Source organism: Nannospalax galili, unplaced genomic scaffold (genome assembly GCF_000622305.1).
Source record: "Nannospalax galili isolate Female #2095 unplaced genomic scaffold, S.galili_v1.0 scaffold1189, whole genome shotgun sequence".
NCBI classification, from domain to species: domain Eukaryota; kingdom Metazoa; phylum Chordata; class Mammalia; order Rodentia; family Spalacidae; genus Nannospalax; species Nannospalax galili.
Genome location: NW_008360313.1, coordinates 787,675 through 808,797, shown reverse-complemented (window position 1 = coordinate 808,797; position 21,123 = coordinate 787,675). Strand labels below are relative to the sequence as shown.

The window sequence follows — 21,123 nt, the reverse complement described above, 5'->3', positions numbered from 1 at the left end:
CAGAAATATGCCTGTCTCTTGCCTCCCAAGTACTGGGCTTAAAGATGTGTGCTACTGGACCTGATGTCACTTCATGATTTTTAAAAGGGTCCCTATGACCCTTGCACTAAAAAAGGAATGATGACTTACGATACTGCATTCAACGCAAGTAAACAGAACACTCTCTCTAAGAACACATCTGAAGGCACCAAATCCTGTGGGGATAAAGCAATTAAGCCAGCCTAGGTGGCCTGGCACCCAGCACAAGTAGGATTTGCACCATGTACCCCCAACCAGCTTCCCACGCCATTGCTTGAGGGTGTGAAAATTTTGCCAGTCTTTTCAAGATAGAAAATATATTTAGTCAACTTGTTTGATGGAAACTGCTGATAAATATTGCTCATCCCCATAACAACAATGATGGCATTAGCAGTTGAAACACTATGTGGAACAAGAGAAATAAACAAAGCCAGAAGCACTGTTTCTTTCCCCAGATTCCAGAATGATTACGTAAGAGTTAGAAAAGGCATTCTGCTACTGCAGAGCCCCAAGTCTTTTCACTCTTGCTTGAGGAAGACCCACTTTAGCTTCCATAGTCATCACATTCTTCATCTTGTGGCTAAGAAAGAAGAAACTGTGACTTTTGGGAGGAAGGCTGGCCTTGCCCACTGATTTTGATCTGTGGAGTCACGATTCCAGCTGTAAAGTAGGCAACAGAGGCCAGGATCCCATCGACGTTCATTTTCTGTCTTCAGTGCTTCTCTCTACCTCCCTGAATGCATCTGCGTTTCTGTGAATAAAAGCAAGTGTGAAGGCCTTCTGAAGGCTTCTGCATACTGGGAGCAATAACAAAATGCATTTTCTAAGTAGGCTTTCTCTTGGGGTGGTCCAAATGTAAACTCCCAATGACACTTAGCTAGGACTGTGAGGATTGTCTTTATGATACTATAATGATAGATAGAGGTCATTTGAACCTGCTAAGCCCTGTTGATAAACAACACATAGAATGAACTCTGGTGCATCTTGGACTTATAATAATGCATCTATGTTGGCCATTTTTAAAAACTATGCTAAGGAAAGATGTCAGTAATGAGAAAAATGAAGGAGAAGGAGTTGAAGAGGTAAATTGAAACACTGTCCTGTGCTTTCTGTTCAAATTTTCTAAAAGCCTCAACTGTGCCAAAAATTCTGTTCATTAAGAATACGGTATTTAAAGGGTTTGATCCTTCCACATTCTCAGAAGGCCACAGATTCCAGACCACACTGCTACTAGGTTTCGAATCCCAGCAACATCACCCAGTAGCTTTGGGAATTTACACAAGTTTTCATAAATTCTGTGCCTCATTTCTTCATCTCAGAGAAATAGAGGAGAAGGCCCTGTCTCTTGGAGTTGCTAGCTTAGAACGGTGCCTCGGATTCTGTAATTGCTGAATAAGGGTCAGCATTTATCATCATTATCATTCATAAATAAAATGAATCAAGAAAAGCAAGACTCTGCTCTTCCCTCTCTCTCCTTCAGATAAATGAAACAGCTTTCTAGAAATTATCATAAGGATGGGAATTCCCTCTAGTCAATGGCAGTTTTTTTTTTGGCGGGGGGCGGTGGTCCAAGGAAAAACAGCACTTCTGAAGGTGATTCTCTCATTAATATGGCCTACCGAAGTCTTACCTGATTATTTTGAATTTAGGTGAAGTGAGAAGGTATTTGGTAATTTCCATATGATTCCAGGCTTTGGCAGCTACTGTGGGAACATGAGAACACTATGTTAAGCACTGTCTTCCGACATGCAGAGAAAAAACATTTAGAGCATTGAAAGACCTGCTTGGTGCAAGAATTCAACTTACCTAGCAGGAACAAATTTCTTTGCTGCAAGAGAAAGAAAACCATTAATTTGGACTAGTGACTTTTAATCAAACCAGATATAAGTGTACTTGATTCATCTGGCTTACACTCTTAGTGCCTCACTCTATGATAAGCACTTGGTGGCAATTAAGGTAAAATGCAAAGTGTAAAGCATCCAAAGAGCACAGCAGCTTCCTTCTACCAGGACATAGTTGCATGCTCAGCCTGCCTGGTTCTTCTAGTTTTCATGAGAAATCCAAAATCTGGACTTTTATGTGAATTTCCTAATGTATAAATATTGGAATTTAATTTAGAAAAGAAGTCTGAAGGCAAGGGAATGATGAGTGTCCTTAAATGTGTTTTGCTATTCCTGATGAGATATAAATTAAGATTGCATTCCAAGTAACCTACTCAGGAAGCATGTTAATCATTCTCCTAGGCGCATTCATCTTGCCCTTCTCATTGTTCAGCTCCAACTACACCATGGAATGCAAAGTGAGTAGCGCCCCCTGGAGTTACGGTAATGTTAGCACAACCAATATGAGTTTCCTAAATCTCTTCCAATTTTGAGTTGCCTTAGGAGCTCTTGTCCTGAGACTTTTTCCTTTGCCATCTAATAATAGGTTCTAGTTACTGTATTCTAGCAAAATTTTTCAACAGACTATGACTCATAAATGAGAAAATGATAGAATTTTCAAAAACATTTTTCGAGTAGATGCCCGAACTTACCTTTCTTCCTAAAGTATTTCAGAAGCCAGAAGAGAAATGACGACATTGCCAGGAGTGAGGTTCCTGCGGTGGAAAGTGCAGCTGCCAAGGGGAGGACCGGCTTGATGGGAGCTAAGGGAACAGGAAGTGGGACATGATGAGCAACAATTGGCTACTTCTTTCTACATCCACTACGATAAGAAGAGTCATGTAGTTAAATGCATGAAGCAGAGACTTGGCATTAAAAACTTCTAGATCTGGTTTAAACAACCACTGAGGTATGTCCCAATGTTCCAGGGAGGACCTGACCTTGGAAAGCTCTTTTATAACACACCACATCTTGGTCAATACTGAGCTATGCCTGCTTTTTCTTCCTCACATTTCTTATTTCCTACTCCTCTTTTCCCTTCTAGATCTCCTTTTTTCTAATTATCAGAATTCTACCATTCCACTATGAGAGAGGAGGAAGATTTCTAAAGGGAAGGGGAAAAAGAGAGGGAGATAGAAATGTCAGGAAACTAGAAGGGGTTCCTATTTGGAGGGAGAAAGGAGACTAGCGGGGGGGAGAACAAAATATAATTATATATGTATATAAATATAGATGAAGACGTTATAAAGATTCATTTCTTTGTGTACTAACATTTATTTTAAAATTAAAAATATAATTGTGAAACTAAAAAATTCTACCCATTCCATTGACATGCCTTATTTTCTGTTTTCTTCCTAGCCCCATAAAACTAAATATTCATCAGTTTCCTACCCTGGACTGCAATTTTAATTTGTACATAATGGACAATTAGCTCCATTAACAGTATAGCACCATCAATCAATACATCACCTTCACAGGTAGGCAGCATCCCAGACCAGTGTCCTGTGGCACCACATGTCAGAGCTGCCGATCCATTGAGTATCCATTCTTCCGGGCAAGCAAACTCACACACAGTGCCAAACACAGGAGCTCCAATGCAGCTCATGTTGATCTTTCCTGGAACGTCAAGGCTTGAACATTGTACCACTGCAAATGACAGGAACATGCTAGAGATTAGGAAAACCTCGCTGCAAAATTACTAATCTGACGTGTACCCTGAGAGTGTGAACTCAATTCTACCTTGGCAGGAGGGGACCTCCTGGGTCCACTGTCCATGAGCTGTACACTCAAGTTGAACTGATCCATGTAATTTAAAGCCTTCCTCACAGTGGAAGGCACAAGAAGACTTGTAGGTGAATTCTCCAGTAGCAGCATGAACACACTTCATGGAGCCATTCTGGGGCTGAGAGACAGCGTCACATTTCACAGCTGAAAGAGAGAAACAATTCAGAGGTGCTTGCATTAGGTCGCAGCAAGTATCTCCAGGTAGCCAAGTCATAAAACTCTCCAACAGTTTCTATCTTAAAGTGAAATAGAAAAAATGTCTGCAGAGGGTCAGCAAGCTGCTTCAGTGGGTAAGGGCGCTTGCTGCCAAGTCTGATGACCTGAGTTCCTTCCCAGAGACCCACAGGGTGGAAAAAAACAGACTCCTGCAAGTTGTCCACTGATGTCACACACAGTGGTGAACGTGTGTGTGCATGTGTGGTGTGTGTGTGTATGTGCAAATAAAATAATAAAGAATTTCTGTACCTACACATGTGGGCTTTTTGCCATCCCACTCTCCTCTTGGGCCACACTGGAGCCTTTTGGATCCCTTTAACTCAAATCCTTGGTCACAGAAGAACTCACAGGTGGATCCACTTGGGAACATTCCAGAAGCACTATGAAGACACTTCATGTAGCCTCGCTGTGGCCTGGATAAAGCTTCACACTGGAAAGCTGAGAAATTAGAAAAAGAATCAGAAAATATCAGTGACGCTGGAAAACATTTGTCATTTGATGACCAAGTTCATTTGTCCCAAAGCCGCACTCAAAGAACCCACAATGATCTTCATGACAAGCACCTGGGCAGACGGCTGGTTTCTTATGTGATGCAATCCCCCTGTGATAATGACACCTAATGAAGTGTAGCCATCAGCTAGAGCATGGGTCCCTGCACATGAGTCTGATATGCACAAGGGAAGGTCAAAGGGGAGTTTTACGCTACCAGAGAACAAGGTATGGGTCATGGATGCTTCAAAATGGTGCCAAAATAAAAGAGAAAACGCCTTCCATACAAAATACGCCAGCTCTTAGCTTGTGTTTGGTGTGCGGCTTTTGCTGCTTGAACTCATTCTGTTAAATTTCGTTCTGAGAGTGACAGTACTGGATGAAACAAGCTGCTTGCTTTGAACATTCTAGCTCTTACTGTAAAGTCGATTCAATTTTTTGTAAATTTTTTATTGAATTTTTGTGTATTTCATACAGAACATCTCAATCAATGTTAATCACCTTTATAAAGTCAATTAAATTTTATTGCTCACACGTATATCAAACAATCCTTGTGGGTGACATCAAGCTGGGGGCACTGTCACCACTGCAGTTCCAACTTTTAGAAGAAACCTATGGTGATGGTTTGAGGTTCAAGTAATGTCATTATTCTGAGTTTTACATTTTTATGGGATTTCCCTTATATTAACAATTCTACTTACCCTGTGCCAATGTCTGTAAGTTACTATTATTAATATACCCTAGTTTAGAAACCAGCAAAACATTTCTTTTTGTTACACATGGTGCTGCCTCCTGGCCATGCATCCATTCTTTATGAAGTTCTAAGATGTTACTGTCCTCATATCTGGTATCTATAGTTAAAGGGGACACCTAGTGTCATTGTCATTGCCTAAGATAGAAGATGGCGACTGTTTTAGAAACAAAAGTGTGGAGGAGACCATTTCTGACTCACCTTTGCACACAGGGATCTGTGGTGTCCACAGCCCTTGTACATTGCATTCAACCTGGGCTGCCCCCTGCAACACGAAGCTCTCCGCACAGCTGAAGCTGCAGGATGACTTGAAGGCAAACTCTCCAGCCTCGGAGTGGTTGCAGCTCACAGAGCCATGCTGAGGCTGCTGGATGGCATCACAGGTCACAGCTGTAACACATGTATGCATTTATATTAGCAAGTCTGTCTTGCCCATTCAAGTGCAGGATGAGGAAGAGAATGTTTACAGTGAGTCTCAGTGTGGAACGACTCTACCTTTACACACTGGCTTCTTGTTGTCCCAGTTTCCGGATGAGGTACACTGGAGGTTCTGAGCTCCGATTAGTTTGTATCCTTCTTCACAATCAAATGCACAGGTTGCATTCCATGGGAAGCTCTCAGGATTTGGGGAACATTTCCTGACCCCATTAGCAGGATGTGTCAAAGCTTCACACTCAACCACTAGGGCAATGAAAGAACAGAGAAAGTTTTACAGAAGGAAATTTAACAGATATTTCATTTTCTTTTGAATTGAAGTTTAGAAAAAAAGGAAAACCCATCTTCAAAGGGTTTCTAACCCAAAGTTCTATGTCAATTCTCAGTGACATAAACACCCATAACAACAGTTTTAGTCTTCACTGATACTATTCAGATTTCTATCTTTTCTTACTAATTTTCATTTTGACTATGGTGAGTGGTGTCTCATCTATTTTATCTACAGAGGTAAGGAAAAAATAAGAAAATAACAGACCCTAGGTCATGATTTATGACTAGTTAGAATGAAAACAATCTTGAAACAGAAAGGACCTGAGTGATCAATCTTTTTGATGAGGGCTAAACAGGAAAACACTGTGGGAAAGACCTGAAGATTTCTAGACTTGGCCCACCGTCTGTATGATGCTCTCCTTTACAAGCAGCCAGAGGCCTCAAAAATACTTTTCAATCTCTTTTCAAAAAGAGATTTAAAAATGCTTCTGTCAAACCAAGTAAGTGCCATACTGGCTGTGTGTGTGTGTGTGTGTGTGTGTGTGTGTGTGTGTGTGTGTCTGTCTGTCTGTCTGTCTGTCTGTCTGTGTGTGTGTGTGTGTATTCTGTGGGTTTTGAGAAAGTTACAAGCTATATAAAAATTGCAGAAAGTGAGAGGAGGTTTGGTGTGTTCTGAGAGTTACCATGGCAGGCTGGTGCAGAAGCACTCCACTCTCCAGAAGACATACACCGCAGCGTGGTCTCCATACTGCTGGGCAAGTAGCCCCTTTCACAGCTGAAAGAGCAGGAAGAATTGTAGCTGAAGTTCCCGAAAGGGTGGGTGCAGTTCAGGCTTCCATGTTCAGGCTGTTCCTGTGCTTTACATGTCACAACTGAAAGAAAAGAAAACACTCAAATCATACCTATTCACCTCTCACCTTGATTGGAGAGAAGAGCACTGGACACCGTCATTAGTGCCTATTGAACGTTTCGTGTGGTCGGGCCCACTGTGGCCATTAGACTATGATGCTCTTCCTATTATTTTCATTTTTCATCCAAAACCTAAAATATATAACGACTATCATAGTCCACACGTAGACATTTAATTTAATGACAACCTCCATACACTTGGTCATCCTGTAGGACTGCTTTGTCAAGGTACCATAAGTAATAAGTGGTAAGTCTGAGATTTGACCCAGTAAGGTCTGACTTTAGAGTCTCAGCTAATCTGACACTATCACTCCAAGTCAGGCGAAACATGCAGACCTGACTGAAAAGCCAACTGGAATCTGAGAGAGTGCTACCATCTTTGGTGAAGGGACAGGTGAGGACAAAACTTACCTTGCTCACAGTTGTGTCCACTGAAGCCAGGGTAGCACTTGCAGGTGTAACTATTGATGGTCTCTATGCATTCGCCATGACTACTGCAGGATGCATGGGTGCAGGAAGCTGAAGAAAGCACAACCCATGATGAGGACAATTACTAGGTTCTCATAATGATTTCCTTTAAATTTAGAATCAGCAGTGTAACTCAGATATCATCAATGATATAAGTGCTCAAGATTTTGACCAAAGTGCTTTACAAAATGCCAAATCCAAGGTTCAGGCGCATCTATTTTACAACTTGGTGTTAATAAATAGACATCAAGAGAATAGCTGTTCTTGGTACCAAGCATAGAAAACTTCATTCCATATCTCTGAAGATACTTCCATGCCACAAGTAAATAGCTAAAATATGTATTGTGTGAGTATATGTACTCTGTATATGGATAAAACTATGCATATGCATATGCATATGCCTTCACTCACACAAATAAGTAAAAAGAGATACCATTACTGTTAGAATGTTTTACAATCATATCTTTTAACTATAAAATGTGCACAGTAGAGACCAGTTTTTACATATTCTTAATTTTCCAGGCTGCCCGCACACTGAAATGACTGCCCACTGCTGCGTGAAACGTCCTACCTGTGTAGCACAAAGCCAGTTTCTTTTTGTCACATCTCTCATCATTCCACATGCCTGAATCATGGGGTCTCTGGATATAGATTTCTACACAGTCCTCGTTGTTTCTCTTGTTATTTGGTTCACCGGGAGCCCAGTTCTTGGCTTCTTCTGTCAGAGGCTTCTGGGTCCCCACCCAGATCCATACATTATTGACCTTTCTGATTCCAATCCAGTAATAACTTGGTGAATAGCTCAATGTAAAGTTTAAGTACTCGATCTCTTCTTTGTTTTGAATTGCTACCAGATGTGTGTACTTCTCCTGACAATACGCACTGGCTTCATCATACGTCATGAGTTTGGTGGAGGCATTGTAGTACCAAGCTCCACTCTCTCCAATGAGAAACACTGAAAGGAATCAAGAAAGGAATTGTAGAGTTTAGATCTGCTACGGTTTAACTCCATTAGTCGAGCCTCATTTTATCTTATTTTTGGCATACATTGGCCTTTGTGATGGCCCAAATTTCATCACCTTTCCAAAAGTAAGAAAAGGAACATCTGAAAAAAACCCATCATTTATTAAGCGTCCTTATTGTGACTGGCCATCCACTAAGTGCTTTATCACCATCACGATTTAATATTTCCTCTTTACAGTACAATGAAAGCCAGACAAAAATGAAGCTTTGTTAAATGTTACTTGCCACCAAGCTCTGTGTAAGCCACTTTTCAGAAACTGAATAAATGATTCTTCACAATGCCTGAATATGTCATTTATGATTCATCTTTTACACATAAGGAAACTAAGCACTCTGATCACAGTATAGAACACTGAAAGAAACACTGCCAAACATCCTACAACACACAGAATAGCCCCATGCAAGAAAGAATATTCTGGTCTTCAGTGAAGATGCTCAGCCTGGTCTCACTTACCAATAGCGAGAGCAGAGAGAAACTGTGCGGCAATCATGGCTCCAGGAGCTCACACCACTGAAAGAGTAGGCTTGAGGTACTTTTCTGGGAGAGAAAGTACAGAATTAGTCATAGAAAGAAATTCTAAGTGCTGGTTGCTCAAATCCTTCTATCACGTTGCCTAAGTCAACACGTAACATTTTAGGTAAAGGATGTCAATGTATTTATTTCAAGTATTTATTTCAAATGACTTTCACTGTAATGAATGAAGACCAAATCTAAGCTTTTCATAATTTAAAACAATGAGAAAAGGCAGGTTTTAGTTACATACTATAACAGCTTTAAGCAGATCTTTCTATCAGAAGGATCTTTGTATATCTCTTCTCGCATATAAATCTATGTTTGGGGCCCACGGCTGCTCAAGCCATGGGCACTGAACTTACTGTTCTTTGGAATGGTTGTCTGGCTGTTAGACCTCAGGTGTATCGCTGCTGCTTCTGCCTCTTAGTTCTTCTAGCAACTTTGATGTGTCCTTAGCCAAGAACTACTGAGCATTGCGTCCGCTGCAGCTTCTTTATAGAAGTTCTTACTTCCTGTGAGTAATAGGACAATATTAGCCAAATCCGGTACAGAGGAAATTCTCAACTACATCCAAAGTTTCCCGGGAATATCCACTACATTAAAAGAAATTTTATAATGATGTCAGAAACTTTGGCCCCTCAAACTAATCCCCCCTTTTCCACGCTTTTATATTGTATATGCAATTTTATTAATAGGACACAAATTTGTAATCTCAATTTGAGTATTATAAAGTCTATATCTTTAAAATGTTTTAAGACTTTGCTAATTATTATTATCACTCAAGTAACTATGATAGAAATTAGTTTCATAAACATAAGCAAACTAAGAACATTTTGCTATCCGTGCATGGCTGTCATTAATGGATTTAAACAGGCTTTTTATTTCACTCACCTACAGCCTCAATCCATGCTAATAAGCACTGTGTCACAGGGAAATGAATCATGAGTATATGTTAGTCCTCAGATTCTACACAATACTTATGACTGTATTACAAATTAGCTCCACTCAAATATTTTAAATAATGCCTTATTCCTCCAAAATCGGATAAAATGGGAAATAGAAACAAACCCCAACATTTAATAGAAGATTTCTTTCTTCTACCTTCCCATTATCTTTCATTTTCCAGATACCGAAATTCTTTCAATTCTTCATCCAAGTTTACTTAGCTAAATGTTGTTGCTTTTGCTCAGTAAATGTAGAAGTGTAATCACACATATTGTGTATTCAGATTTTAGGGGAGGATGCAGCTATGTTCAAACAGTCTCTCTCTCTCTCTCTCTCTCTCTCTCTCTCTGTGTATGTATTACAGATATGTGTCTGCCTTTAATTTTAAAAAAGCATAGTCAAGATAATGTGGAACATTCCTATAATCTAAGCACTTGGAGGCTGAGGCAGGAGGATTGGTGGGTGTTTGAGGCCAGCTTGGGCAACATAGTGAGTTCCAGTCTGGGTTACACGTGTAAAGCACCATCTCAAAAAGAAAAAAAAAGCTTATGCATTGACTTAAATCTTAAAACAAAATTTATCTGGCATATTGATTAAGTGCCTAATAATTCTTTTCCAAATTAGTCATAAACAGCCCTATATCATACATCTATGTTTATGGATTTCTTTCATAACAAGTTTCTAGTTTAACCACTGGTGAAACATGACCTGTGGTGATACGGCACCTATTCAATGACCTAGACCCTGATTATAATCTCTAACACACCAAGTCCTTGCTCTGTGTCAGACTTTATTCTGAGCATTTTGCATGTTCATCTATAACATTACTTACTCCTCACAATGCTTGTGAAATGTGTACTCTATCTCTGTTTCGCAGATGAGGAAATGAAGGAACCAGGTTTCACCTATCTAATCTAACTGCAGAGATAAGTAGCTGAAACCCAGGCAACTGGTCTCCAGAACCCACTCCCATAATTGCTGCCCTAGTTCATGATATCTTTTGTTATTATGCCCCATGTTGAGGTTTCCTGCTCTTCCTCACTCTTTAATCTTTCCTTTGCCCTCTTCTTCCTGAAGCCCCTTGATCACTAAACCTCTCCACCAAGGGAGTTGTGTCCTAAGAGCTGAAAGCATGAGAGCAGGAGAGGGACGCAGGTCAGTGAAAAATAGAAAAAGGAAGTTGTGAAGACAGACCCAGGGTTCCCAGCAAATAGAAAATGAACAAAGGAGAATAGTTAGGAGGGCAGACTGTGCCCTGGCTAGCAGTGGCTCACTGTATGCCATACTTCTTGAAAGGTCTGGAGTCAAAAGCAAACTCCCTCCAAGGCAAAAGGGCAAAATATATATTCTAAATTTATATTGAGAAAACTTCAGGCAGAGAATCAAATACCAAAGGAAAGGATAATAGAAAAGAGTAGAAGAGACTTTTATAAAGCTACACGTAAATATCATTTTTATTTCATTTACTGTTTTTACTATTTTATGTGTTTTATTGCCTGCATTTATGTAAGTGCACCAGTGTCATGTAATGTCTGCAGAGGTCAGAAGAGGGCATTTGATCCCCTGGAACTGGAGTTACAGATGGTTGTTAACTGTGATGTGGGTGCTGGGAATCAAGCGTGGGTCCTCTGCAAGATCAGCTAGTGCTCTTAATCACTGAGCCATTTCTCCAGTCCCACATATAAATATCTTAGTAGGCAGTATATCATTCCAAATCCACTCAACCTAATAATTATCCTGCATTTTCTTAGGATATTTCTGTACCCTGCCCCTTAGACTAGACCTGAAAATCCTGTGGCTGGGCACCAGGAGCTGATGGACTTGTTTTGGTTGCTCAGGTTGCTGAAGAGACCGTAAACAGGAGACCCAGGATAACCAGGAAGGGACTCTCAGGCAGCCTCAGCTGATTCATCCTGTTTGGCGCTAATGAAGGGCACCTACTTTGGTCGGGGGGTGGGGGGGCGGGTTGTGAAAGGTAAGTTGAAGAGGAAATTGAGTGAGATTTTAAAAGCTGGGCTTTTGAATATTAATCCCTTCCAGATAATTCAAAAATTTCCGAGAAATGACCTAATTAGAGGTACCTCAGTCTCTACCAAGCTTCTCTCAAATTCTGAACATGTATCTGGGCTGTTCCTGAACTGCTGAGTTTTCTCAACCTGGGCTCATGTAGACCCGTGGACAATCTCCATCTCAGAGGCGACAACCTCTACATGGATGTGATTAATTAAAGGAAAGATGGTGCCTACACAGGTACATCTTAAGCTGCTCCACCCTGTGCCCCATGTCCTTGCTTCATTGGCTCTTTCCATGAGTCCTTTGTCTTTCCTGTCACGCCCTTCGCATTAAGGACTTTAATGACTTTCAGTTCCCTACCCAGGCCCACTCATTTTTCACCTCTTGGATGAAAGGGCATCTCTGAGTGAGAGTCTGACAGACAAGTGTTAGATTTCTAATGAAGACCACTCTGTAGAGAGAGCAGATTGTATGGCAGGTATGGCGGAAGCCACGTTGGTCATAACCACTTGTGACAAGAATCTTGATAGAGTTGTCTATTTGTCTGAGTCCTCATTGCTGAGGGTAACTGGGAAGTACAGGCCGTGCCTTCTGCCTGTCTCCAGGAGTGGGGTTCCCCATTCTCTTATTTCTGGAAAATGCTTGCTTTATCTCTTACTTTTAGATTTTTCAAAAGCCTCAGTACCCATTCCAATCAAAAAATTCTGTTCTGCTAACATCTAATGACATCTAAATTATCTTTATAGTGACAAGTAGAAGAAAATCTTAATGAAGATTCAATCTCACTTGCAGAATATAAGCATAGCTCTCTCATATCCAAAATGGAGGAAGAAAATTAGTATCAGTGTACCACTGTGTTGCAAAGCAGCATTGTTTGATCATAGCCTAAGTACAGTGAATATAAAATTGGTCTGGATACTTCTAAGTTAATTTCCCAAGAAGTCATGTTTACTCACTTGACATATTAGACATCTCAAACATCTGGATGGGATAGCAGCTCAGCACTGCCCACTCCCCTTGTCACACCCCGCAGAAGATGTCAGCTTCTCAGAAGAGTCACCTGAGCAGCTCAATAAAATTCACATCTTGGCTGTGCGTGCTCACAATCTTGTAATCCTGGCATCCAGGAGGCTGAGGTCAGTCTGGTCTACATAGTAAGCTTCAGGCCCATCAAAGCAACATAGTAAGACCCTGTCCCATGAAAACAAAAAGAAGAATAAACGAGAAAGAGAAAGAAAGCGGGAGAAAGAGGAGGGGGGAAAGAAAAACAGAAAGAGACAGAAGACAAGACAAGAAAAGGAGCAGGTGTGGTGGTGCATGCCAGAACTTGGGAAGTGGAGAGACAGAAGGATCAGGAGTTCAACGCCAGCCACAACTACATAATGAGTTTGAGGCCAGCCTGGGCTACAAGAGCTCTTATCTAAAAAATAAAAAAAAAAGTAAAACAAAAAAAAATCCCAAGAAACCAACAAACAAAAAAAGCACATTTTAAGTGCCAGAGTTTTGAACAAACTTCCACAGCAGTTAATAACAACATCTTCTCTGTGTAACTGGATGATTGAGGTACAGAGGATGACCAGGCACATATAAAGAGTATTTAAGATGATTTGCTGTTTTGAATTCTCAATATGAGAAATAAATGGCTTATAACTAAAGAAGAAAGAACAGCTGCTAAGTCATTAGCGTGTGTGTGTGTGTGTGTGTGTGTGTGTGTGTGTGTGTGTTTGTGTTTATTCTCTTTTTTCCTGGATTCAAGGGGACTCTGTAACTTTGCTCATCCCCCTTCTCGAGAATCCTAGATGACAAAAGACTTAACATGCTTGGTTTCCTGCTTGGCAGCACCTTATCTTGAAACTTCCGAAACTTTCTGTTTGGGGATTTAAGCAATAATTAATGGGAATATCTTTGAAATGAGCCAACTCTGGTGAATTCCACAAGCTGGAGAAACAAAGGAGGGTGGGCTGGACTGGCTAATTAACTGAACTTTTCCTGAAAGCAGCCAGGCTACTTGCTGACTGTTAGCTAGGGCAAGAAACCCTCCAGGATGGTAGAAAAGCCCCCTGACTTGTTTTCCTTGGCTGCTTATGTTGCTCATTTTGTAAGTGAGGACCACCTTCAGAACTATTCTTAGCTCTGTTCTCAGTGCTCCACAGCAGAAAAATTCCAACCTGGTCATGCTTAAAAATATAACACTGATTTTTATTGTATCAGAAAGAAGATGTAGCAATTCCAAGCAGCTCTAAAAGGACACCAAATCTCTGGGGGTTTTTTCTTCCTCCAAATTAAAAATAAGTAATTTCGGAGAAATACAACACTTGATATTTTGAGAGCTTTTAAAAATCAATAACTGATATGATTTATTAGGTAAGCACTTTATATTTGGAAATGGATGAATTGATCTGATAAAATGAATATTCAAATGCAGCAATTTAACATCTGACATCTCTACTTAGCACCAATTACTTCTGTAACTTGGAATACACTCTTTGTCCCAATAAGCATCAAATTTCCCATCTGGAAACCCAGGGTTCCTAGCTGCAGCCTAGATGGATGTGCCATATTATGATAATAAATATGGGTAAAGACAACAATTCAAGTCAGAATTCATTTTTCCTCGCTGTATAGTTTTTAAGAAATAATATAAAGATTCCATTTAGAGAATCCACATATATGGCTTCATACCAATATTAAGGGATGAAAGGTAAACATTAAAAAGGACAAAATGGACCCAGGTGAAATAACTTGCCTGTATGTTTTCAGATAATAAATGGCAGATCTGGGATTCAAATCATCTGTAAAACCCTAAAACTTGGACCCAGAGAGGTTAAATAACTTGCATGTATTTTTTCAGGTAATAAATGGCAGTTCTGGGATTCAAATAATCTGTAATACCCTAAAACTTGCATCCGTTTGGTGACAACATACCTCCTCAGATTTCTCAACTGGAATATACACATTTTCACATGTGAGCTATTTTAGCATCTCTCTTCCACCCTGGCTCTGTAGGCAGGATCTTAGGAATTTTTTTCTGAAGAAAAATAAGTCATAATGTGATATAAGTTACTTATTAGGGAGATAATCCTGAGAAACCTCTAGTGGAGTGAGGAAGTGAACAGGAAAAGATTCAGCACAGGATATGTTAATAAAGGAGTCACCACTGTGGACAGCAGGGCTCAATTTCACTAGAGACCCCTAGGAGACAGTTCATACCACCTCAGAATGCCCCAAGGAGGTATACTTCTACCACTTAATCAACCACTGGCTGAGGGCTGATCTTGGGAGAGCACAATTAACTCCCCTGAATTTCCAACTCGACTTTTCTAGCCAGAGAAGATGCTTCACAATGAATTGCACATACAGATTAGAGACTCATGAGCCAACATCTAAATGTTATTAGAAAAAACAATGAGTCTTTGTGTAAGAAACAGCATATTTTAAAATGAAATCAAGACCTTTTTTAAAGGTTAAAAACTCATTCAATTTTATGTCTTACAAGGTTTATACTGAGTTCAATATTGTATAACTGTAGTGATTCAACTGTGAACCTAAAAATTTTATAGCCACTTTTGAAAGAGATGTATCTTTGCTCTGGAAATTGTTATTGAGTATGTTAAAGCTGTAATGAAGTGCTTCTTCTAAAAGATAAAAAAAAAAAACATGATGCACTTGCAATAGTATGGTTCCACTTACTTAGAAACTTTACGCTGTTGTTATATAAAGTGCATATATATCAAAAGCATCCGTAAGACTCACAATAAAATATCATGATTTTTTGCTTAAAAAAATTATGAGTCTGGCGTGGTGGCACACACCTTTAATCCCAGCACTTGGGAGGCAGAGGCAGGCGGATCTCTGTAAGTTCAAGGCCAGCCTGGTCTACCTAATGAGTTCCAGGGCAGCTGCGGCTACAGGAAGACCCTGTCTCAAAAAGACCAAAAAATAAAATAAAACAAAATAAAATAAAAAATAAAAATAAAATAAAAAATTATGACATTATATTTAACTTGTTCACATGCACACGCACACACACACATACACACATGCACACCACAGCACAAGTATAGAGATCAGAGGACAACTTAGGAGAGTCAGTTCTCTCCTTCTATCATGTAGGTTCTGGGACTCAAACTCTGGTCATCAGGCTTGGCAGCAAGTGCTTTTACCCTCTGAGCCATTTCACCAACACAGCTCGTTAATTTTCTATCATTACCTTAACAATTTATTACAAATTTCATGGCTGAAAACAACACAAATTTATTATGAGTGGATAGGATTCTCTGTCCTGGGTATCAGCTAGCTGGGCTCTTCTTGGAAGCCTTGAAAATTAGTCTGCTTCTGAAATCACTTTGTTAGCAGGATGGAGTTCCATATGGACTGGAGACTAGGGTCCTTATTTCCTTGCTGAAGACAATACATACTGCCTGATTCAAGCTTCCTTCACCTTCTCTTCTAGTTTTGTTTCGGTTGCTGTAATAAAATGCCCCCCAAAAAGCAGCTTAGAGGAGAAAGGGTTTATTTTAACTCACATTTCCAGGTTACCATCCATCATTTTGGGGACAAAGAAGCAGGAGCTTTAAACAGCTAGTCACATCACACCCACAGTCAAAAGCAGAGATAGAATGCATGCTTGCTGTTACACAGTCCAAGACCCAAACCCATGGTATACCAACATGCATGTGGGTCTTCCCACTTCAATTAACACAGTTAAAAATAATCACCCATAAGCATGCCCAAGGGCCAACCTGATCTAGGTAATCTCTCATTGAGACTCTTACCAGGTGATTCTAGGTTGTGGTAAATTGTCAATTAAAACTAACCATCACATCTTCCACTCTAGTACTGGATGGTCAAGTCTCTCTTCAAATCTCTTTCTAATTTTAAAAAATGATTTACTTTTATTTTGTGTGTATGAATGTTTTGCCTGTACGTATATATGCGCACCCATGTTGTGTGATGTACAGATCAGAAGAAGGCATCAGATCCCCTGAAACTGGGGTTATAGATGGTTGTAAACTGCAATGTGGGTGCTGGGAACTGAACCTGACTCCCCTGCAAGAGCAGCCAGTGCTTTTAATTGCTGAGCTATCTCTCCAGCACAAAGATTTCTTCAGTTTTTGTTGTTTTTCATTTCTTTGTTTCGAATTCACATTCACCAGCCTGGAACTCACTATGCGAACCAGGCTGGTCTCAAACTCACAGAGATTCTACCTACCTCTGCTTCCCAAGTGCTGGGGTTAAAGGCCTTTGCCACCACGCCCGGCCAGATCTCTCTTAAAGTGTCTTAAAATTCTGAGAAGAGTAAATTGAGCCTTTCCAACAAATGCTAGGAGGTTATAACCTTCATGCCAAAATTGGAACACAGTAGCACAAAAGTAGGAAAACATTCAGATAGAAAAATGGGCCTTGTGCCTAGGCTGTAAACTCCAACCACACCAGCCACCCTGGCACCACCACCTGCACGTGTGATATCCTGTCCTCAGACAACAGCATGTGCTTGTCGTGTATGATTGGCCAACTGAATCCCTTTCACCTTCACCTGTGTAGCAGATTGAAATCTAATGTTTGTGTGAAGCTGTGCCCTGAAGATGATGGTATAAATCTAGCAACGAGTGATATGCCTATGTTATCCAGAGAGGGGAGGAAGGTGCTGGGCTGAAGTTCAAAACAGAATTCCCTTGCTCTCTGGTGTTGACACTTGGCCTTTGATGTTCAGAAGTTCCTTTGCGTTGCTGAATAATGTTGATTTTGGAGAAAAAAAAAACAGTTAAAGCTCCAGAAATTCCTCCCTGGGGAGTGTTACAGGAATACAGACGGCAATTTCACTAAGCCAGCAAGGCTTTGTCTCTGCTTCTAGTAGATAGGAAGAGATGAACAATACCTTTTTAAGACGTTCAGCCTTATCACTTTATCTCATTAAAAGATGCTTCCAGACAGGCTGGCTAGGGGTAACTGGCATGGGAGAGTCTTTATCTATGATTTTAATAAGTGGAATGTTTCCCTAAATTAATGAGCCTTGACAAAATATGGGAAATGGACCACTTTCTCAGACATGTGTGTGCCAGTGTCTGCTGTTAGAATGCTTGTGAGAAGGAAGGCAGCCTCAGAGTGGTCAGGAATGAATAACTCACCCGCACTGAAACATCCAGAAAACTGAATCCACAGTACATCCTACAGGTTCTTCTTTGTCTTACAAACCAAGTTTTCTACTTTGCCAAATTGCTGAGAAGCAGCATGGACTAGCATAAACACCTGGCCACAGTCACAGAAAGAGCTTAACAGAAGGGGGACCATAAAAGACAGGTATTATCAAGGGAGAAATGGGGAAAATGGAGATACTTTAACTGGGAAGGGAGGGTTAGACAGGGAGAGATAGCAGAGAAATAACTAATGCCTAGCTGGTGTAACAAAAGAGAGGGAATTATATTAGTTCAAAAATATGCTGAAAAATTACACATACATTATCTCTATGTGGGTCCATGTGTATAGCTGAAGGCTATATAACAAGAAACAGTGCCAGACAGGAGAAACCTCCCTTTGAGCGGTTGGCTAGGGTAGTCCAAGAGACTCCCAAAACAACACAGGCCATTGCCCTAGCCCTTGATTGACTCCCAGAACTTGAAGGTAAGACCCTATTGTTGAAGACAAGACATATTTCAGACACAGGACTTGGAGCAATGGAGCTGAACTGACCTGGAAGCCACCTCTCTAAAGGCTAGCTCTTACAGTTTTTGAGAACACTATGCAAGCTGCTAAGGGAGAACATTAATCGATGGTCCAATCCCAGCTTTAAGGCCTAATAACCACAACAATGACAGGCACAACAAACTACATTGGGGAAGTAGTGGCACTTTTATCTTCGGGGTAATCAACATCTACCTACTTAGACCTAAAGCCCACACAATGGGAGGGAACTCATGTGTGGTACTGTAAACATAGCCAACTACACATGACTGGAGAGGTCATAGATCTTAGTGAAAACCCTAAGGCTGTCATATCCCTAGACAAATGTAATTTCTTACTATATGCTAAATATGGATCCTTGTATTTATACACAAGTATCCCAGTCACCACTCATCAAAGAAGCTTCTTTTGTAACAGACAGAGACTATTACAGAGTTCCACAACTGGCCACACACAGAGATTAAGTGTCTGTGAAATGCCCAACCCTAAGTGACATATCTACAGTGGAACCGCTACACCTAAGATTCATGGGATGTAGTGAATAAGGGGTAGAGAGAATGCTAAGCACCTTTCAACTCTCATCAACAAAGCTCCCTCATGCAACAGAGGGCAATGAACCCAGGTCTCAGGGACAATTGTACAAGAGGGGGAAGATTGTAAGAGCCAGGGGAAGGGATACATGACCATATGGAAACAGAGTCTTACAAGTTCCTGGGACCTTGCTCATATGAACTTAACAGCAATAGTATCAGAATGCACAAGACCCATGCAAGCTCAAGCAGACAAAAACCTAGCATAGAACTGTGGAAATGGGCAGCAGGCCCCAGTCTTAGCTGAAGAACTATTGGGCAGCTGATCACTACTGGGTGAGGAAGAACTGACAAGACCCCAGAGGATGAACTTGCACTGAAGGATGTCAGAGAACACCAACTTGACTCGATAAGCCTTAACATAAATGACAGAATGCATGAAATCCAGTGGGAGGCTATGACAGGGTGCTGATAGGGAAGGGAGTATAAAGAGAACTAAGATGTTGTATATGAAATACACAAAAATTCAATAAAAAGTATGTATTAAAAAAAAAAAAACTGAATCGTCTGAGCATCGCCACAAACTGGCTATTTGACCTGGAGTAAAACTTTAAATCTCTCTGAACTTCAAGTTCTTCTTTTGTGAGCTGCATGATTTCTATAGAAATGGAAGTTTTGACATCATGATAATTAAAAAAATAAAGATAAGTGTATGAGTGCACACTTGTAATCCCAACACTTGGGAGGCTCAGGCAGGAGGGCAGGAGGATTGCCATGAATTTGAAACCAGGCTGGGTTACATAGTTAGTTTCAGGCCAGCCTAGGCTACAGAGTGAGACTGTGGTTCAAAAAGAAGTAAATAAATAAAAAGAAAAATAAAGATAGACACAATAGTATGTAAAACACCTGACATTATACATCAGTACAACATGTCAAAATAGTAGAGGAACTCATTTTAGATAGCCATTGGGAGACAACTGACTCAGAAAGAAACAGAAAATTTTCCTGGAATAAACAACTGTCAGCAGTGCTTTAATTATGAAGAAGAACCTATTAGTCCAGGTCTCTGGGAAATTTGTGGCATGTTGTGACCCCACATCTTGGAAATGTATCCTGAAAAGACTAAGGGAAAAGAAACAGTGAACACTGTCCAGGGTAAAGCAAGATTCTAGAGGCTTTGGGGAGGATGAATTGAAATATGAAAGGTGAGGCAGTGGGAACTGGAACTTCCTGTGAAATAGAAAAACCTTCTGGAATCCCCAGACATGTGGCACTATACAAATAAAACACATTCCATGGAACACTATCCAGAGATTCTTAGTAGAAAAATATATCACCGTCAAATAAATTTACAAACACTATCTAATAGAGCTCTTTTCTTAAACACTCTAAAGGCATGTTAACACATTGAATGCTCTAAGAAATTCTGTAGAGTAGAAAGGTGCTTCACATCTAACTCAGTGTTTTCTCAGTATGCATGTTGTCATGGTTTATCTTGTCAGCTAGATTAAGTTGAAAACTACGTTGGAGTGTAGTGAAGCACGTCTCTGAGTGTGTCTGTGAGTGTTTTCAGAGATAGTTGACATGTGGAACAGCAACTCAGAAGGAAAGACACACTATGCATGTGGGATTGTCTTGACTGTTAATTGATGTAGGAGGGCCCAGCACACTGTGGGCAGTACCATTCTCTAGTTGTCCTGGACTGGATAAGAAAGTCAGCTGAAACGATTATGTGAAAAAGAAAGAAAAGGAAAAAAAAAGAAAGTCAGCTGAGCATGAGCCAGAAGGAGCTAACAAGCAGCCGTCTTCCATGCAATCTCTATACCCTAAGGCACAGGGAACATTGTGGGAGGTTGTAAGAGTCAGAAGACCAGGATGCCTGCTGTTAGAGAATGTCTTCCAGACATGACAGAGAAGCTGCACCTATGAGAGCTCCACAATATAGTTGCCTAAACAAACATGCATAATGACAACATGAACTGATGTGCCAATGCGACTGAGTGAAATTGCACAAGGTCCCCCATCTAGCTGAAGGACTACAGGCAATCAATGGCTTCTTAGGGAAGAAGAATCTATTTTCTCCAGGGACAAGCTCCCAAGTAGTCAGCCCTAAACACATGTTCACACTAACAGCACTAAATGGTCTTAGATTTTATATATATATATATATTATATAAAATAATTATATATTTAATA

General features: G+C 40.4%; 1 protein-coding gene across 1 annotated transcript; it reads right to left on the bottom strand.

Annotated features, from left to right (window-relative positions):
* Positions 1-279: 279 nt before the first annotated feature.
* Sele (selectin E) lies at positions 280-8,735 on the bottom strand. The gene is made up of 13 exons (XM_008824923.3): positions 8,699-8,735; positions 7,793-8,176; positions 7,165-7,272; positions 6,528-6,716; positions 5,635-5,820; positions 5,341-5,529; positions 4,149-4,337; positions 3,639-3,827; positions 3,369-3,545; positions 2,552-2,662; positions 1,825-1,846; positions 1,649-1,721; positions 280-769 (listed from the first exon to the last, which is right to left on the bottom strand). Exons 1-12 carry the CDS (start codon positions 8,733-8,735, stop codon positions 1,664-1,666), a joined length of 1,839 nt encoding a protein of 612 aa, XP_008823145.1. The 3' UTR covers positions 280-769; positions 1,649-1,663.
* Positions 8,736-21,123: the final 12,388 nt, after the last annotated feature.